The sequence below is a fragment of the Chiroxiphia lanceolata genome, chromosome 2 (assembly GCF_009829145.1).
Source record: "Chiroxiphia lanceolata isolate bChiLan1 chromosome 2, bChiLan1.pri, whole genome shotgun sequence".
NCBI classification, from domain to species: Eukaryota; Metazoa; Chordata; class Aves; order Passeriformes; family Pipridae; genus Chiroxiphia; species Chiroxiphia lanceolata.
The window spans coordinates 5,709,712-5,725,811 of record NC_045638.1 but is presented as its reverse complement, the minus strand read 5'-3'; the positions used below and the strand labels follow the sequence as shown (position 1 = coordinate 5,725,811).

The window sequence follows — 16,100 nt, the reverse complement described above, 5'->3', positions numbered from 1 at the left end:
AATTGGTAATGTAATTTTCCTACCTTCAGACCTTTATGGTCAGTAAAACTTCTTCTAAGCTCTTTTAATGCCCTGTAAAGCTGATTTAATCTTGAAACTGAAAGCCAACAAACAACGTGCTCATGCACCTTAAGAGCCAAGTTATTTAACATGAAAAAATTGCTCAATTTCTGGAAGATCACTGGAGTTTTACCCAGCTACCAAAACCAAACAACAGAAAATCCCAGACTCCAAACCTAAACACATTAAAGAAATGGAAGTTACACCTAAGTACCTCTGAAAAACATGACAGAACCTTTGTACTGTGCCAAAGGGGACAAGAAAAATAAGCAGCTTTTTGACTGAGCCAGGAAAGGCACCCACCCCCTTGTTTAATTATTACCTCTTTTGTGCCTTTCCTTAACAAGCAGAGATGGCTTTCAAGCTACCTTTGAAACATTAATTTCTTCTTCCCAGGTTGACACTAAATTCCTTCCATGATAGGCATCTTATAATCTCTTGAAAGCTGCATGGAGCTCAACACAGTGAGAGAAGACAGAGGCTTCCTTGTCTGCTCTCTGTTCCAAAAATGAGCAGTTTATTAATACAGCTGTTCCTGTGAGATACCAGGAAAGTACCTCAACATTTGTATGGGGGGTTTTTTTTTGTGTGTGTGTTTTTTTTTTGGTTGGTTGGTTTGTTTTTGTTTTGGGTTTGTTTTTTTGGGTTTTTTTTTGTGTCAGAAACAAGTTTTGCTCTTTTTCAAGATGTTTAAGTCTGGATTTTCTTCTTAAGTCTGGACCTGTGGAATGTCTTTACCTAGAGCAGATCTCCCCTCAAACAACCCATCACCACCAAGACAGTAAATGTGTCTCTTTTGATCCAGAAACAGCAAGTCACTTGGAGCTCCTTTCTGGGTGAAAGGTATTGCTAAAATAAACATAAATTTCAGCTTTCTTTCAAAAGATAAAAGTTCTCTAGCACTCTGAATATTAATAAGTCTGAAAGTATTATGTGAGTGCATCACATAAATAAAATAAAAATACACTCAAATGTATTAACATCCTTCCTCCCTCCAAATTTTAGGATACTTGCTAGCCATCTTGGTAGGCACACAAAGAGAGGAAACATTGAGTCTATCTCAGTATTCTCTGATGTTTGGGTTGGTAATGTGATTATGACTGTCATAGGGCCATAATACACAGAAAACCATTCTGAAGACTCCCCCATTCACAGGTCTGGCTGTGTAAATGGCCTTATTTGTGTTGTTTCACTGTCTGAGTTAATTAGATTAGTGCCTAACAAAGAGAAACTCACACTCTGAAGGGCAGATCAGGACATTACCACCTCATATCATGTCCTACTCCCAAATCCAGACTTCGGAGAGACTTTAATCAAAACATGAAAATTAAATTTCCAATCTCCTCTCCACTGCCATGGGATGAGTTGAGCCACGTGTTGAGCAGAGCTGAGTGACTGTGGAGTAGTATCTGTAAAATTTTACCTGTGTGGTTTGAAAACTGGACAGAGTTCACCGTATCAACTTCAAATCCCAAAACCTGTAATAGAACACAGGGATATTTCTTTTACTAACACAGCTTCATTAATTTACCAAATGTCACAAAACACAAGGAAGTACTCTTAGTTTCCAGTGCATATTTAAAAATCTTGAAAGCTGAGTCAACAAACACGCAACATACACAAAGAGCAAAGTGCTTTACTACAGCAACCAACATGGAACAAAAGTGCCGCTGGCAGCAGCACCAGGAAAACAGAGCTCTGGATCCTCAGGCTGGAGTTCATCTGGGGATAAGGACGGATGGGCTGGTCCAGCAGCAATCACTGAAACCCTGAAGAGAACCTTTCTTGGCAAGAAAATATCTCTCAGGTACTAAATTAATGCAAAATACGGAGGGAGGATGCTGTTGGTATTCCAGAAAGCCAATTTTTCTAAAAGGAGGACAGAAGAATCTTAAAGGGAATCAATGCTACAAGCCATACTTGGATGTCACAATCAGTTTCTTAACAGCTAAAAATGAATAGAAAGAAATGCCGGAGAATTTATTTGGGGCATGACTGGGCAGAAAATGGAGAAGCTCTTAAAAACACAGAGTAAAAAAGGCCTAAAGCTTCTTCCAAAAGCCACTTGGTACCTTGCACTACCAGCAATCCAAATATTAAAATATCCAAGAATTTGCTAATGCAATCAACAAACATTCCTGTTCCCCGAAAATATATGAATATTATAAAAATAACAGCATTGAATCAGGAGAAAAGTAATGAGGATTTTTAACCTCACAATACCTGCTTAATACAGGCATTGCTGGCCAAGCCATTTTTATCTCTCATGGAAGGAATTCTAATGCAAAAGTGACATTAACAGTCTGACGCTGAATATTTGTTTCCACATCCAGCTTTCTCTGAGTAAGAAATCTCCTCAAAAGATGAGCTGCTATGTATGGCTCAGTGAGTCATACTGGGAGATAAAAGGAATGATGCACCACTGTGTATGATCCTCTTTCAGGCAATTTGCTGGGAGGGGTGAGTGAAGAAACAAAGCTTTTTCAGTCACGTTTTTTTCACAGAGACTCACGACTCTCCCTTTTCAGCACGAAGGTAACCCGTGCACACACATTAAAAATCTCTGGGTGTATGTGCCAGACGTCAGGCTTTCCCTGTGCATGTACTTTCTCCGTGATAAGCCCCTTATTCCAATCCTTGTGCTGCTACAAGAAGGATGTATGTGCTGCGACAGGTCACTCCTTCTCCCTGCAGGTGCTACACTTCTGTCATTTCACAGCTCAGAGTCCACACAGGTCTTCACAGAATTCTTATTTCAGTATTTAATAAAGGTTTCTGTTCATTCCACAGCAGAAAGCAAATTAATCCTTTGATAATGACAGAGAGAATGGAGGGTTGCCTCAATCTGTTCAAGTTCAAATTAACCCCAGCTTCTACTCCTTGCCCAGGTTCTTGTTTCACCTTGGTGGATTTTATTTTAAAGGCCCAGGAATTAAAAGGGGTGAGAACATGACCATACTGTAATTACCTTAACCTTGATGTTTGCACATGCTCTTCAAAGCAATAAATGATAATATGACCTCTAACCAGACTGTCACCCCATATTCAACTCCCCTCCCTGCAATGAACAGACCTAAGTAGTTCTTACTTCCTTCAAATGTCTTGGCAACAATTGTGAATTAATCCATTTCAGATCACGTCTCTCCAACTATTTAATACATGACACCACAGAACACACTGACTGTGATTTACTAACTAATCAGGTTCACACAGGGCTTTAGGGAAGGAGAGCAGGCACAGCTGCTGAAGAGAGGGCAGTTCTACAACACAGGTAAGCACTGTCCCAGACGATGGCCACCAAAAACAGCAGTCCCCTCCTCTGTCTCCACCAGCATTAGCTATCATTTGATTTCTCAACAAGCTTTTCTGTAGGATTAGGGACTTTTGGTTTGTTTTGGCCAGTTAATCTGCTTCAACCAGCAGAAGGGAAAATACAAGTGAGGCCACCTCTCCTGCAGACGGCCAGATGCCAGGTTAGCTTAGCTGTGCACTTGGTACTAAAGAAAATGCTTTGAACAGTTGATGAAAAGCCACAGACAACTAAAATTCTGCAAGGGAGCTGGATATTCTCACTTTTTTTCACCGGTGCAAAACAGGTTAAAAAGCCTTTAAAGGTCTCCAGAACAATCACTGGTGTTAGTTTACTCTGTCACAGTTTCTAATTTGCTCTGAAGTTTTTTTTTTTGAATAAGCACATATGACTAAAATCTAACACATCTCATTCAACCCTCAAAATAAGCCACAGTTACTCCAAAGTATTGCCTTTTATAAAGATTCTCATAAAAACAGAGGATTAAAATATACAAAATGTTATTTAAAAACTACATACAATTAAATTCCCTATTTAGTACTACCTTTGAAAGAAGACCAACAGATGTTAAGGCCTAGGCCCAGTAAAAAGTAGCAGAATAATCAAAAAGAATGCTGAAGTCATGTTAAGCCAGGTCATGCTTGCTACCAGGGAGAAGTCCATTGAAATGGAATTTAGTCACCAGAAGAAGACCTGAAAACAGGGTTTTCAACGTGTTTTCAACGTGTTGAAAGCAGCTTTTGACAGCAATCACCTCTTCTGGGGCTGCAGAGAAAACTCTTTATTTTGGTTTGTGTAGTTCATTTTAACAACCAGATCATTTATAGTGGATATGGAAATGTTTTCTCCTTCAATCAGTGTTTAAAAACCAGTATTAGTAACTGTCATCCTTGCACAGCTAAAGGACCTCACACATCAGAGAGAGTTTCTGATGTACTGAATGATGAATACTTTCCCTGCTTACAAGGGGAGCTGTGTTCAAAAGATGCCTTGTTAAACCTTTTTAATACAGGTAATTTAACTCCTTTTAATTCTTCGGGCAGAGCTGACTAAAAGAAGTGATTTTGAGGTTTGGGTTTTTTTCCAATTAATTAAGAATTTCTACTCAAACCAGAGGTTAAATAAATCTTAGTTCTAAGTTAACTACCTAATTAGAAATACATGGGGTTTCTTATGTACAGACTTAGAAAACTGAGATAGAGTAAATGTATTGAATCAGATAAACCATACCAGAAAACTAAGATAGAGTAAATGTATTGAATCAGATAAACCATATTAAAAAAAAAAAGTAAGCCTCTCATATTTGCACACAAAAGAACATATGTCACAAAAAAATACGCCTTTGGTTGGATACCAGCATTTTTTTCTAACGTCATAAGCCAGTAAAAATCCACCTTTTCTTTGGAAAATTACTAGAAAGTAAAAATTCAAAAGAGGACTAAAGTCAATATATATTAAGTTTCTTGCTTGTGTTCCTTGTACTTCTGTGTAAATAAACTGAGAAATTCACCTCACCTGGATTTTGATTATTTTGCTTATAGCAGAAGTGCCTTCAGAGCATATTTGATCAGTGTCAGGACTGAGCTTACTATGAAATGCACAATAATACTTGATTTATTGCTTCTCTATACCATCTTGAAATAGTCCACACCCGTGCTACTTCCCCTGCTCCCTGCAGCAAGTGTCCTGTGGGGATATTCCTGCCTCTGGTTTTAGAAATGTAGGTGACATCAGACACTCTGCAAGTGTCCAAGGGCTCCAGCTGCCAGGGATGCACATCACCTACGCTACCACCATCCCCTGATTTGGATGATCTGGTCTCCTACAGGCCCTCCAGCAGAGAACAATTCCAAGTTTCCACGCTCTCCCTCTGCTGTCATTCTGTGTAAGTATCATTAGCCCACAGAACTGCAAATCTTGGGCAAATCTAAAGCCATCACCAGTTTGGGTAAGGATGATAAGAGCTCTTCAAAGGAAAAAGATGACTAAATTCATCCCAAATCTCTCAGCCTCCAGTCTAAGTACGTGTCAAACACTGTTCTTCTTAAGACACAAATTAAAATTGCCTATATGACATCATACAGTGACACTTACTGCAATTGAAATCTCAGAGGAAAATGGGCAAATTTAATGTATTTTTTAAGTATCTTCAAGCAAGGAGGCAGAACTGTTAAACTTCTAAAATTAAACCACTAACCATCAAAACTGGAGGAGTCCTGTATTTGGAAGGCATGGCTGGCAGATGTGAATGACACATTTCAGAAAAATATTTGGAAGATTAAATCAAAATACACACACCAGAGCAGAATGCATTAGAAGAAACAGCCAGCATGAAGCACACATGCCAACATTATGTATGAGATGAAGTTGGGCTGAGCTCTTTATCACAAATAACTGAAGGAAAGGGACAAACATCATCCAGTTCTTCCCACAGTGGAATCCCAGCCTTGTAAAGAGAAGGTGCATCACCTGGGCAGGCACCTGGTCTAGAGAATTATCTGAATGCACATGTACAAACTAGCAAATGTTCAAGGGAAAAATCAACACAACAGAAAGGAAGAGACTTCAAAATACGTTGACAACCTCTAAAGGTGTCGGCTCTTTTTTGAAAACAGAACCAACCAGTTTATCTAAAAGGACAGAAGAATTTAAACTTAAGCCACAAATAAAAAGCCAAGAAATGGGTCCCCTTCAGGATTCAAATTTTACATGTGATACCAGTTGTTTTACTAGAAGAACAACCTAATGACCCGGACAGATAGAAAATGTCTTAAGTTGGGCAAGTTACATAAATAGCACGATCACAGTTAGGGTTCACCTCTAATAATGCAACTCTTTGGACTCTGCCATTGTGTTACTACACTAATTAGAGCTTTGTTTAAAATTTACAGCCTCTCTTCCTTCCAGAAAACATTTCAATTTACAAACACTGAAACAAACCAGCACCTAAGCAATAGAGAAATGAACAGGGAGACTCTGAAGCAAGTGCAACATCTCAAATCCAGTTTTAATGATTGCTAAGCTTTATGTTTATATTTGTGTAATCTACATTATGTACCAATGATCTCGAGATAAATAAAAGTACTCACTTGTACCTCCTAATACTATTTGGTATCTGATTGTTAACACCACTTGAGACAGAAAACTGTTCATTTCAGAGATTAGCTCTGCCTCAGGGTAAATATTAATATAAATTCTCATTTAATAATTTTATTTACTTTGAGAAATGTGAAAAGCTATTATTGAACTGCTTCTGTTTAACATTTGTATTGCAGCTTTACTATGCTCCTGCAGGGGAAAAAAGGTAAATTTTCAAAAGTATCACACACTTTATAGTACTCAAGAAATTCTTTTTCCTTGCTTGGATGCAGTTTAGGGAGGTGTCAAAGGGGGGAATGGTGTTTGGGGTTTTTTTAGAAAAATAATCAAATAAGTAACTTATATTTCCTAAGTGGGTGAGAAAAACTGTCACTGTGATTACATGAATTTCTGAACTGAACTTTTATTGGCTTCCTGGGTACTAAACATCAGAAACAAACAAAAATCCCAGCTGCCATTGCATTATCTGTACATATTTAGAGAAAAGAGGTTTAGAGCAGGCTGAGAAAGGTGTTATGGAATTACTGTCCTTGCAGGTTTTCAAGACCCACAAGGACAAAGCCCTGAGCAACCTGGGCTGAACTTAGTGCTGCCCAATCTTTGAGCCAAAAGCTGGACTGGGACTTCAGGAGGTCCCTTCCAGCCTGGGTCACCCCATCATCAGTGATACCATGACATACATAAAGCTCAACTTTACCCACTGTAGATTTCCACATGTAAAATCACACAAAATATCACCACCTGCTCACCACCCTAGAGTTGTGGTTCTAAGGTTAAATCCCGGTGGTAGGGTATGTTTACACTATTAACTATGCCAGCTTTGACAGTAAAGATAATAAGTCCTTTGCTGTTAAATGACCAGTGGACCAATTTAAATGCTATGTTTTAATTTGTATTTAATTTAGGCAACCTTAGAGAACAATGACCTAGTTCTGCAAGAATGAAATTCGATTAAAAACACTTCTCCATTCTACAACATGGTCAGTACATATATTGCCCTCTTTGGGCACTGGCTTTGTGCCTCTAGCAGCATTTTCATTTTAAGGTTGGAAACTAAAACCACAAAGCAGTACTGCAGCTTAGGTTAGAGGAAAAACCTGGAATAAGTAAAAAGCAGAGTGGAAAAAAAAAGGCAATGTAAGAAAAGGAAACAAAAAGGTTGTATAAAACCAGATTGTGTAAACTATATACATGTTTCTTCCATAGTATTTATGTTCCTGATACATGTTTACAGGTTGCTATCTATATTTCATGGAATAAAGCCAAGACCTCCATCCAAACCCTCCGGTTCCTTCAAAGTTCTTAATTTTAGAAAACATTAGCTTCACCGTACCAGAACAAATCAAAAACAATTTTCTCAGCTGACTCCACAAAGTAGATCACAAATCCATGGAAAGTATCAGAGGCTGAAGTTGGAAATCAAGCTCAGTCAGCCTTTCATATAAATTCTTTTATTGTGAACACAAGGTACCTTCTTTATTGAATGCATAATTAGAACTTCACATCCAGATCTGAGCTACAAATGTCCCACAGGTGAAAATCTTACTATATAGTTTGTTTGTTTGCATGTCTCAAAGGTAGATTTATCTCCAAGGAAAAAGCAGTTTGACAAGAAAAGGGCACTGTCTAAGAAGGAACAAGATTCTGCTAACCAGGAGAAGAAAACTTTCGAGATTCCACTTTTGGAAGGAGGATTTGACCGTCATGCATCTCACTCTCCCTGAAATAAATGCAGCCTTGTATTATAATACTTCTTCGTATTTCTTCTGCTTTGTAGCAAGATATTCACTTTGTAAGTAAAACTTTTATGGAAAAAGGATGATTCTGTTTCTAATTAATATTCAAATATCGACCATCCAAGCCAGGCGTGTCCTGTCCTTTGTGCCAACAGATGGTACCAGACTGATGAGTTTGAGCAAAGTAGCAGTAAATATTTAAAAAACCAAGAAGGTTAACACACACTAAACAAGTGAATCAAAACCACCCAGACAGACCTTAAAAAGTCAACACAGTGAATTCTGTGCAGAATCCAAAACAAGGATTCAGGCATGTAAACTCAACTGTGCTACTGATTTGTTTTCCTGTATTGGGCAAGATCAACATGCAAATATATTTTCAGAAACAACCATTAATTTCAGCTGCTTTCCTTCTCCATTACTAAACTGTTATGCATAGGAATGGTTCATTAAGTCAGGAAACCCAGGCAGATTAAAAGTGATAGTCAGGCTTATCTTTATTGCAACTTGCTCAGATGCTGACGTACACTCCACTGAAATCTCCCTCTGAAGTCGAGTGAATCCCTCTACAGACAAATACATCCTTCAGGAGAGCATGAGCAGCAAGGAACCACGGCAGATATTAGGATGTTGTTTTAAACCAGTTCTAAAAGAGTATACTACCCTCAAACCTTTCAGTGTATGCATTTCATTCTCCTGGTAAAAGCAAGCAGTTATGCTACTGAAAGATTTCTCACAGAGCTGCACTCATGATCAAGATATGGAAGTTCTAAAGCACAAGATCACAGGATCACAGAGTCAGACTGAAAGGGACCACAGTGGGTCATCTGGTCCCACCTCCCTGCTCATGCAGGGCCACCCCAGAGCACATGGCACAGGATTGTGTCCACGGGGTTCTGGAATATCTCCAGTGAGGGAGACTCCACAGCCTCTCTGGTGTCTGTTCAGTGCTCGGTCACTGCACAGCAAAGAAGTTCTTCCTCATGTCCAGGTGGAACTTCCTGGGCATCAGTTCCTGCCCGTTCCTCTTGTGCCATTGCTGGGCCCCCCCGAGCAGAGCCTGGTCCATCCTCTGCCCCCTCCCTGCAGACCCTACAGACCTGGGGGAGGTCCCCTCTCAGTGTCTGCTCTGGAGGATGAACAGCCCCAGCTCCCTCAGCCTTTCCTCATAAGAGAGGTACTCCAGTCCCTCAAACATCTTGTGAAGTTGTGTTTAATTTTCAAATATGGCAGCACATGACAAGCCACAAGGCTCTACAGAAAGAAAAAAAAGTCCAAGCAGCAGGGAAGTGCTCTGATTTGTGTCACTTAAAGCACACAGCAGCATTTTAAAAAATAAATGAGTACTTAAGAGCAAACCCTGCATCTCGAATATATACACACAAAATACAAATATATCCCCTGACGCCATTTTTTTATTAAGACCATGTGAGGCTTATCCCAACAAATATCCTATGACTGTCAATTTTAATTAATGAATACTTAATAATTGCTTAATCAGAGTCTTATTCCTCTGCCTCCACAAATATAGTTAACATAAGCAAATTCAGCAACAAGGTGCACTGGCATAAGGCACTTGAAAAAACAGATCTGGGGAAAAGAAAAGAAGTTAATAGTAGACAGGCAAACTAACAGAGAGGGACTGGTGCCCCATGTAAGGGGAAAGCATCTAAAAATATCAACCAGCAGCTCACTAGGACCACAATGTCTGTACTGAAAGCAAAACAGGCTGGCTCAGGGCTGGAAAGGCACATCTGGTTAACTCCAGAGGGCCTTATCTGAGAGGTTGTGATGGCAACACAAAACCAGTCGAAGGCTTGAAGAGCCCCACTACATGATCCTGTATTTTCTTCAGAGGACCTCTCTCCTCATCCACATTTAGATCACAGCTGGCTTTACTGCTATTAACAGGACACACATATGGTAGGCCCTACATCAACTAGAAAATTACTCTTATAGCAATGTAACACTGACAGATGCCTCAGTCAGAGAACAAATTTTTATAGCACAAAGACATATATAAACCAAAGGGGTTACAGATAATAAACAATTTATGAGGAATTTTCAAGAAATCTTGTGGTAAGACCCAAAATTGCTGACTCTGAACAGAGCGTGTATACAATCCACAAACTGAATAAGCTGGAATTCCTATATTTGTCTAAAAAAATAACTGTATCACATAAATCAAACTCATTCTATTCCTTCCAATTTTATATATATATATTAAACCCAAGCTTAATTGAAAGTCATTAACAGAATTAACTTTACTGCCACTGTTAAAATTACCCTGCCAAATGAGGTAATTGAGGTTTGGGGTTTTTTTTTGCTAGGTAATAGCAGCAATACTTTCCAATAAGGAAGTCTCCATGTCAGGCCATGAAACACTCTATGTATCCATTGTATTACAAGCTGTTTGCATTAATGTACTACAATTTGGAACTTTATCTCATCACTGTAGTTCCAGTGAACACCACTGCTCCACTGTATTCCTCTGGACATGGCACAGAAACATATTTCAAAAGGCTGAATTTCTGTAATCAAACTAATTTGGAACGGGAGAAAAATTTCCCAGTTGCAGCTTGCACTTCTCACCGTGTGCCAGCTCTTTCACTTTAATTGCGACTCCTTCCATTTGCTGCTGAACTGAAAAACATACATTGTACAGGGTGCAGAAAATTAGAACACAAATTCAATTTGAGAAAAAGGAACTTGGGAAAAAGAAAAGGCATGTCCTGACAATTAGTGAAGCAGGCATAATTGCTGGCGTGGGTTGATAAACTGAACTGAAACTGCTATTGACTAACCCAGTCTCTTTTTTCTCTTCCTGAGCTTTTAATAAACCATACCAAGTAGCTAAAGAGAACTCAGTATACATAATACAGCTGTATCTTAGTGCAGCATTTGACAAGGCACTGCAAAGAAAAATCAGTAGGATATTGGGGATATTGTGCCAGGATAAAAATACTGGAGCAAATAAACTAGGAACAGGGATGCTGGACATACTATTGGTGATTCATTAATCCAGAGTCAGGTACCAAACAGACCACTTCAAATTCTGAGGTTAGAAATAGACAATTACAAAGCATACAATAAAATCATACACCAGATGACCTTGAGAAAAGGGCACCACAGTGTAAGAAGGATATTAAGCTATTAGAGAGCGTCCAAAGGAGGGCTATGAGGATGGTGAAGGGTCTGGAGGGGAAGCTGTGTGAGGAGCAGCTGAGGGAAGTGGGGTTGTTCAGCCTTGAGGAGACTGAGGGGAGACCTTATTGCAGTTACACCTTCCTCGGGAGGGGAAGAGGAGGGGCAGGCACTGATCTCTGCTCTGTGAGGACCAGGGACAGGATACGAGGGAATGGCCTGAAGTTGTCTCAGGGGGGTTTAGGTTGGATATTAGAGAAAGGTTCTTCACCCAGAGGGTGACTGGGCACTGGAACAGGCTCCTCGGGGAACTGGTCCCAGCCCCAGGCCTGACAGAGCTCAAGAAGTGTTTGGACAATATTCTCAGGTACATGGTGGGATTCTTGGGGTGTCCTGTGCAGGGCCAGGAGTTGGACTTTGATGATGCTTCCAACTCAGGATATTCTATGATTTTACATGAGAAGAAGCCAAGTGGGGAGGAGACTGGGGTGTTTCATACATGCTGCAGCCACATTGATTTGATGCTTCTTTGTTGCTCCAGGGTCAGTTCTCAGGCCCAAAACCAACTAGTCCCAAATCAGCAAAACCAGGACAAGATGATCACCTCAGGTAGCGTTATGCCTGTTTCTTGAGTGACATTCCCTTTTCATCTTTGATCAACCCCATACCCATTTTCAGGATTTCCAAGCTGGCTTCAGCACTGGACACCACAGAGGACATACTAAAGATTGAAGCAGAAAACAAGTGCCTCTCTCTTCTGCCAGAGCAGACTGCAATTTTTGTCAAAGTGCTCTGGCAAAATTGGTACTCACTGAGAATTTGCAGATGGGCTGATCTAGCTGTAATGTCGTGACCATCTGAACAGAAAAAACTAGAACAGCCTGAGACTGCAGTGAATATGTTCTCAAATAGTTTATTTCTTGATTTTTCTGAAAAGGCTTGCAATTTAAATGCTTATCTGAAAAATAAGCAGGCCAAATTCAAGATTACCCAATAGTGCCTTAAAGATGCTCTTCCAAATAAGCTTTGGAGACACAGGAATGTTTCAGAGCCCATACCACCAGGTCACTCAGTTTTACTTTGCACCTGGGCAGACTGATTGGTATGCACTGCTAACCATTTAATGCAAACTAAGATGATGACATAAAATATACGTGTTTATCAAAATTCCCTCTAAGCCATTTTGTTCAGCACTAAGAAATTCCTTGTTCTACATCATCATCATTTTTCCACAGGCTACTCAAACAAACAGCCTCTTGTCCCTGCAAGACACACATGCTCATCCGCCATTATTCCCTGCACCACAACAGTTTTGTTCAGGACAGACCCAACTGCAGAGTCAAAAGATTTGTGATATAGCTGCGCTATTGACCTTCCTATGGGCAGGAGGCCATTCCTGCCATCTGGGGTGGGATCAAGTGATGGATCTGCAAGACACCAACTTAGAAAGACTAAGGCGAATGAAAGACAAGGAATAACAGCTTCTTCTGCTTCCCCCTTCATTCTTCCCACTAAAGGACAAACCTAAAACCAGGAGAACGAGGTGGTGCTGTGGGAGTCTGTCTGCCTTCCACCTAGGAGTACACTTCACCCCCATCCTGAGAGCGTTTGCTGTCAGGCAAAAGTGACTTCAGACACCAATTTCAGATGGAGAAGTGTGGTGGTTTGGGCTAGGCCTTCCTTGGTGACCAGTTTGTAGCCAAGGAAGGGTCCAGATTTACCCAGTATTCCCTATGATTTTTATGTAAGCCAGACTATAAGAAGAAAGGAGGAGAGGCCTTCGTTCTCTTTCCTTCCGGCGGCTTGGAGGTGCAGGTTCCCTGCTGTTGAGTGTACCATGTTGGGGAGCAAGGCCTGGTAAGGCCTTGTCCACCTTGGGAGGCGGAGGTTGCCGGCGATCGTCCCGGAGTGACTCTCGGTTGTCCCAAGGAGAGTGGTGGGATATTTCTTTGCTAACTCTTTAGTTACTAGATCTCGGGCTACTGACTGGGATATATATATATATTATTTTGGTTTTGTTCATTTTCCCTTCCTCCTTCCCTGTGAAATTGTATATATATTTCAATTGTATATAACTGTAATATAGGAGTAAATATATTTATATATATTGCTTTAGCTCTCTCTCTCATTTTGGGTTTTCTGAGGTTTTTTTTTCTCCCTCTTCTCCCTGAGGTTTGGGGGGGAAGGGGGGGGACTCTTGTGGTAAGGTTTGGAGACTTGGCAGGGAGCCAGCTTCAAACCATATCAAGAAGTTGCAGTTCACAAATTCTTCTGAAGAGTTATAAAATCTGCAAGTTCACCACGAATTTCAGATTCATCATCTTCATGTTTCTTCCTTCTACACTCGGATATAATTTGACAAAAACACCATACTGTCACTGCAAACTCTGCCAGCTGGAATCCTACAGTGCTACACGAGGAAGTTTACAAACACTGATTAGAAGAGGCAGACATAGCAGCGATAGGTCCAACAGGCATGGAATTAATCTACTTTTATTTCAGTGAATGAAATGGGGGGCAGGATCCCACAACACATTCTTTTCCTCTGATTTTTATTTTACTTTTAGTCCTGCTGTTCATATTGTGGCTAGACAGGTCCCTCTAACCACCAGTTCATTAGTAAGATGTAGCAGGAACGTTTTCTACATCTCAGTTGGAGTCATCCTACAGGAGAGGGATTTGTTTTATCCAGCACATGTGCCTTATTTGGACTTCTTAGGCAGACTATTGAATGGATTCCACATTGCTACCAATGTTAAATTGTACAATAACAGATACTTGTAAAAACAGAAACAGCTCCCTGAAAGAGGTGACACATTACGTAAAGATCCCACCAAGGCCACCACAGGGAAAGAATGAAGCTTCTAGAGAACACATAAATGTCTGACCAATTCCTTCAGAATAAGCAGATGTCTTAGATAACAGCACACTTTGAGGAATGATTCCTTCAGCAGGTGCCAGGTGCAGGAGCCTGAGGCTTGCTCCTGCTCTGGCACCTCAGTTGTGCCAAAAGAGCTGTGTGTGGGGCTGTATTAGGGAACTGGATGAGGAAACTAGCTCCCAAAATAAACACACATTTGCTCCTTTTCTCTCTTTGTCAATTCATTAATAAACCTGGATGGCTTCTCAGAGCCATTTACCACATGGCCTCACAAAATGACTTTCCTTGGAGCGTGCAAGTGGACACAAAACAGTGCAGGTGGAAGGACCGGCTGTCAGTGGTGAGGACAGAGCAAGTGCTTCTCAATCTTGCATCACTACTGAAACCAGTAGATTGTTAAACTGCACCCCAGAGCACAGGTGACAATATAAAACTTCTCAAATTTAAAAACTAAGTTTAAACAAGCATTGGTTTGGTTGTTGCATGAATGAGTACGGGCACAATGTTACTGCCATTAACTACAGTGAGAACAGAAACAACTGCCCCCAAAATAAAGCTACAAGCAGTATTTATCCACAAAAGGAATGAGCTGTGACACAGGTTGTAGCTTGTGATGGTCCACAAACAGAAACAACAAACAACTACTGTGCTGCAGGAAATACTGTCCCTGCTGGCCTCAGTTTTAATTGTTTTTTAAACTTGTTTTTTTCATCTTTAGCTACTCAGAATGTCTGATGGTTTCCACACATAATGTGGTGCCCAGTCCTGTGAGACAGGAGCTGTATCCTGCCAAAAAAGTGAAAATAACCACAGTGAAGAGTTAGGTGGATGGGAAAAAGAGTTTTCCATCAGCCTAACCTTGCTCAGTAGTACTCATCACCCAAAGCAAATACCACAAACAGATTTATAAAAAATATGTATATTTAAATTGATTACATTTAGGCCCAACTTTACTAAATACATGACTAGAAGCTCTGGTGTGTAATTCTTCAAAAACAGTATCAAATTTTGAGAATTTAGCCAACATTTTTTTTTCTGTTATAACTTCTTTTTGCTTAGAGAAGATGGGGACAGAATTACCATGTATAGCAGATATGATGAAACATGGTAAAATTCAGGAAGATATCAAGTAATTTAGTGTTAACAATAAAACAGAGAACTATTAAGGGGAGTATGAAAGATAACACATTTGGCTTTATTGGCTGTCAATCTGGCAAGAGAAAAAATGTTGCTGTATTCTGATACCGTGGGACAGACCAGAACTTCACTTCCTTGGCAGTTTCCAGTTATATGACCTAATGAATGCTGTTCTTGAAGACTGTCATGGATTGCTCCTTCAACTCATTAATGTCATTGATAGCTGTGTCATCCTTGCTTGACGTTTACACACACATCCCATGACTGGACCCCTCAGTGGGGAGAACTGGAACAGTTGTGATCAGACTGGAAAGGTTCTTCAGGTCAGGAAAACCACTTACTGCTGTTTTTGGGAACCACTGCATCCACAGATCAGAAAGCAGCTCTCTCCAGCTTTTGCTTTGCCACAGGGGAGAGACTTTCCATTTTCCAGTGTGTGCCCCAGCACCCCCTTGATCCCACACATCCAGCTGGCAAGAGGTGCTCCACATTCCCAAGACAGCCAAGTTAAATCACCATGGAAGGATTTCTACTCAGCTCAAACTAGTCCATATGCTCAAAATTTACAAAGGATGACAGAGGGTGAAGTGAGGTTTGTTTTGTTTTCAAATGAACCACCTAAGAGGTTTTGGTATCACAGTTCTCTCACCTGTTCTATGGATAACTGTTCCAGATGTTAAGGGAACTGGAGCTCAGAGGTGTCACGGATGAATTAGTACCAAAAAATTCGAGT

At 40.3% G+C, this 16,100-nt stretch overlaps 1 protein-coding gene across 1 annotated transcript in view; it reads right to left on the bottom strand.

The window, feature by feature from the left end:
• PDXK (pyridoxal kinase) overlaps positions 1-16,100 on the bottom strand; it is a 49,198-nt gene that overhangs the window by 26,128 nt on the left and 6,970 nt on the right. The window contains exon 2 of the mRNA XM_032677828.1: positions 1,484-1,538. Within this exon, the coding sequence (XP_032533719.1) occupies positions 1,484-1,538 (55 nt within the window). The remainder of the gene's footprint in view (positions 1-1,483; positions 1,539-16,100) is intronic.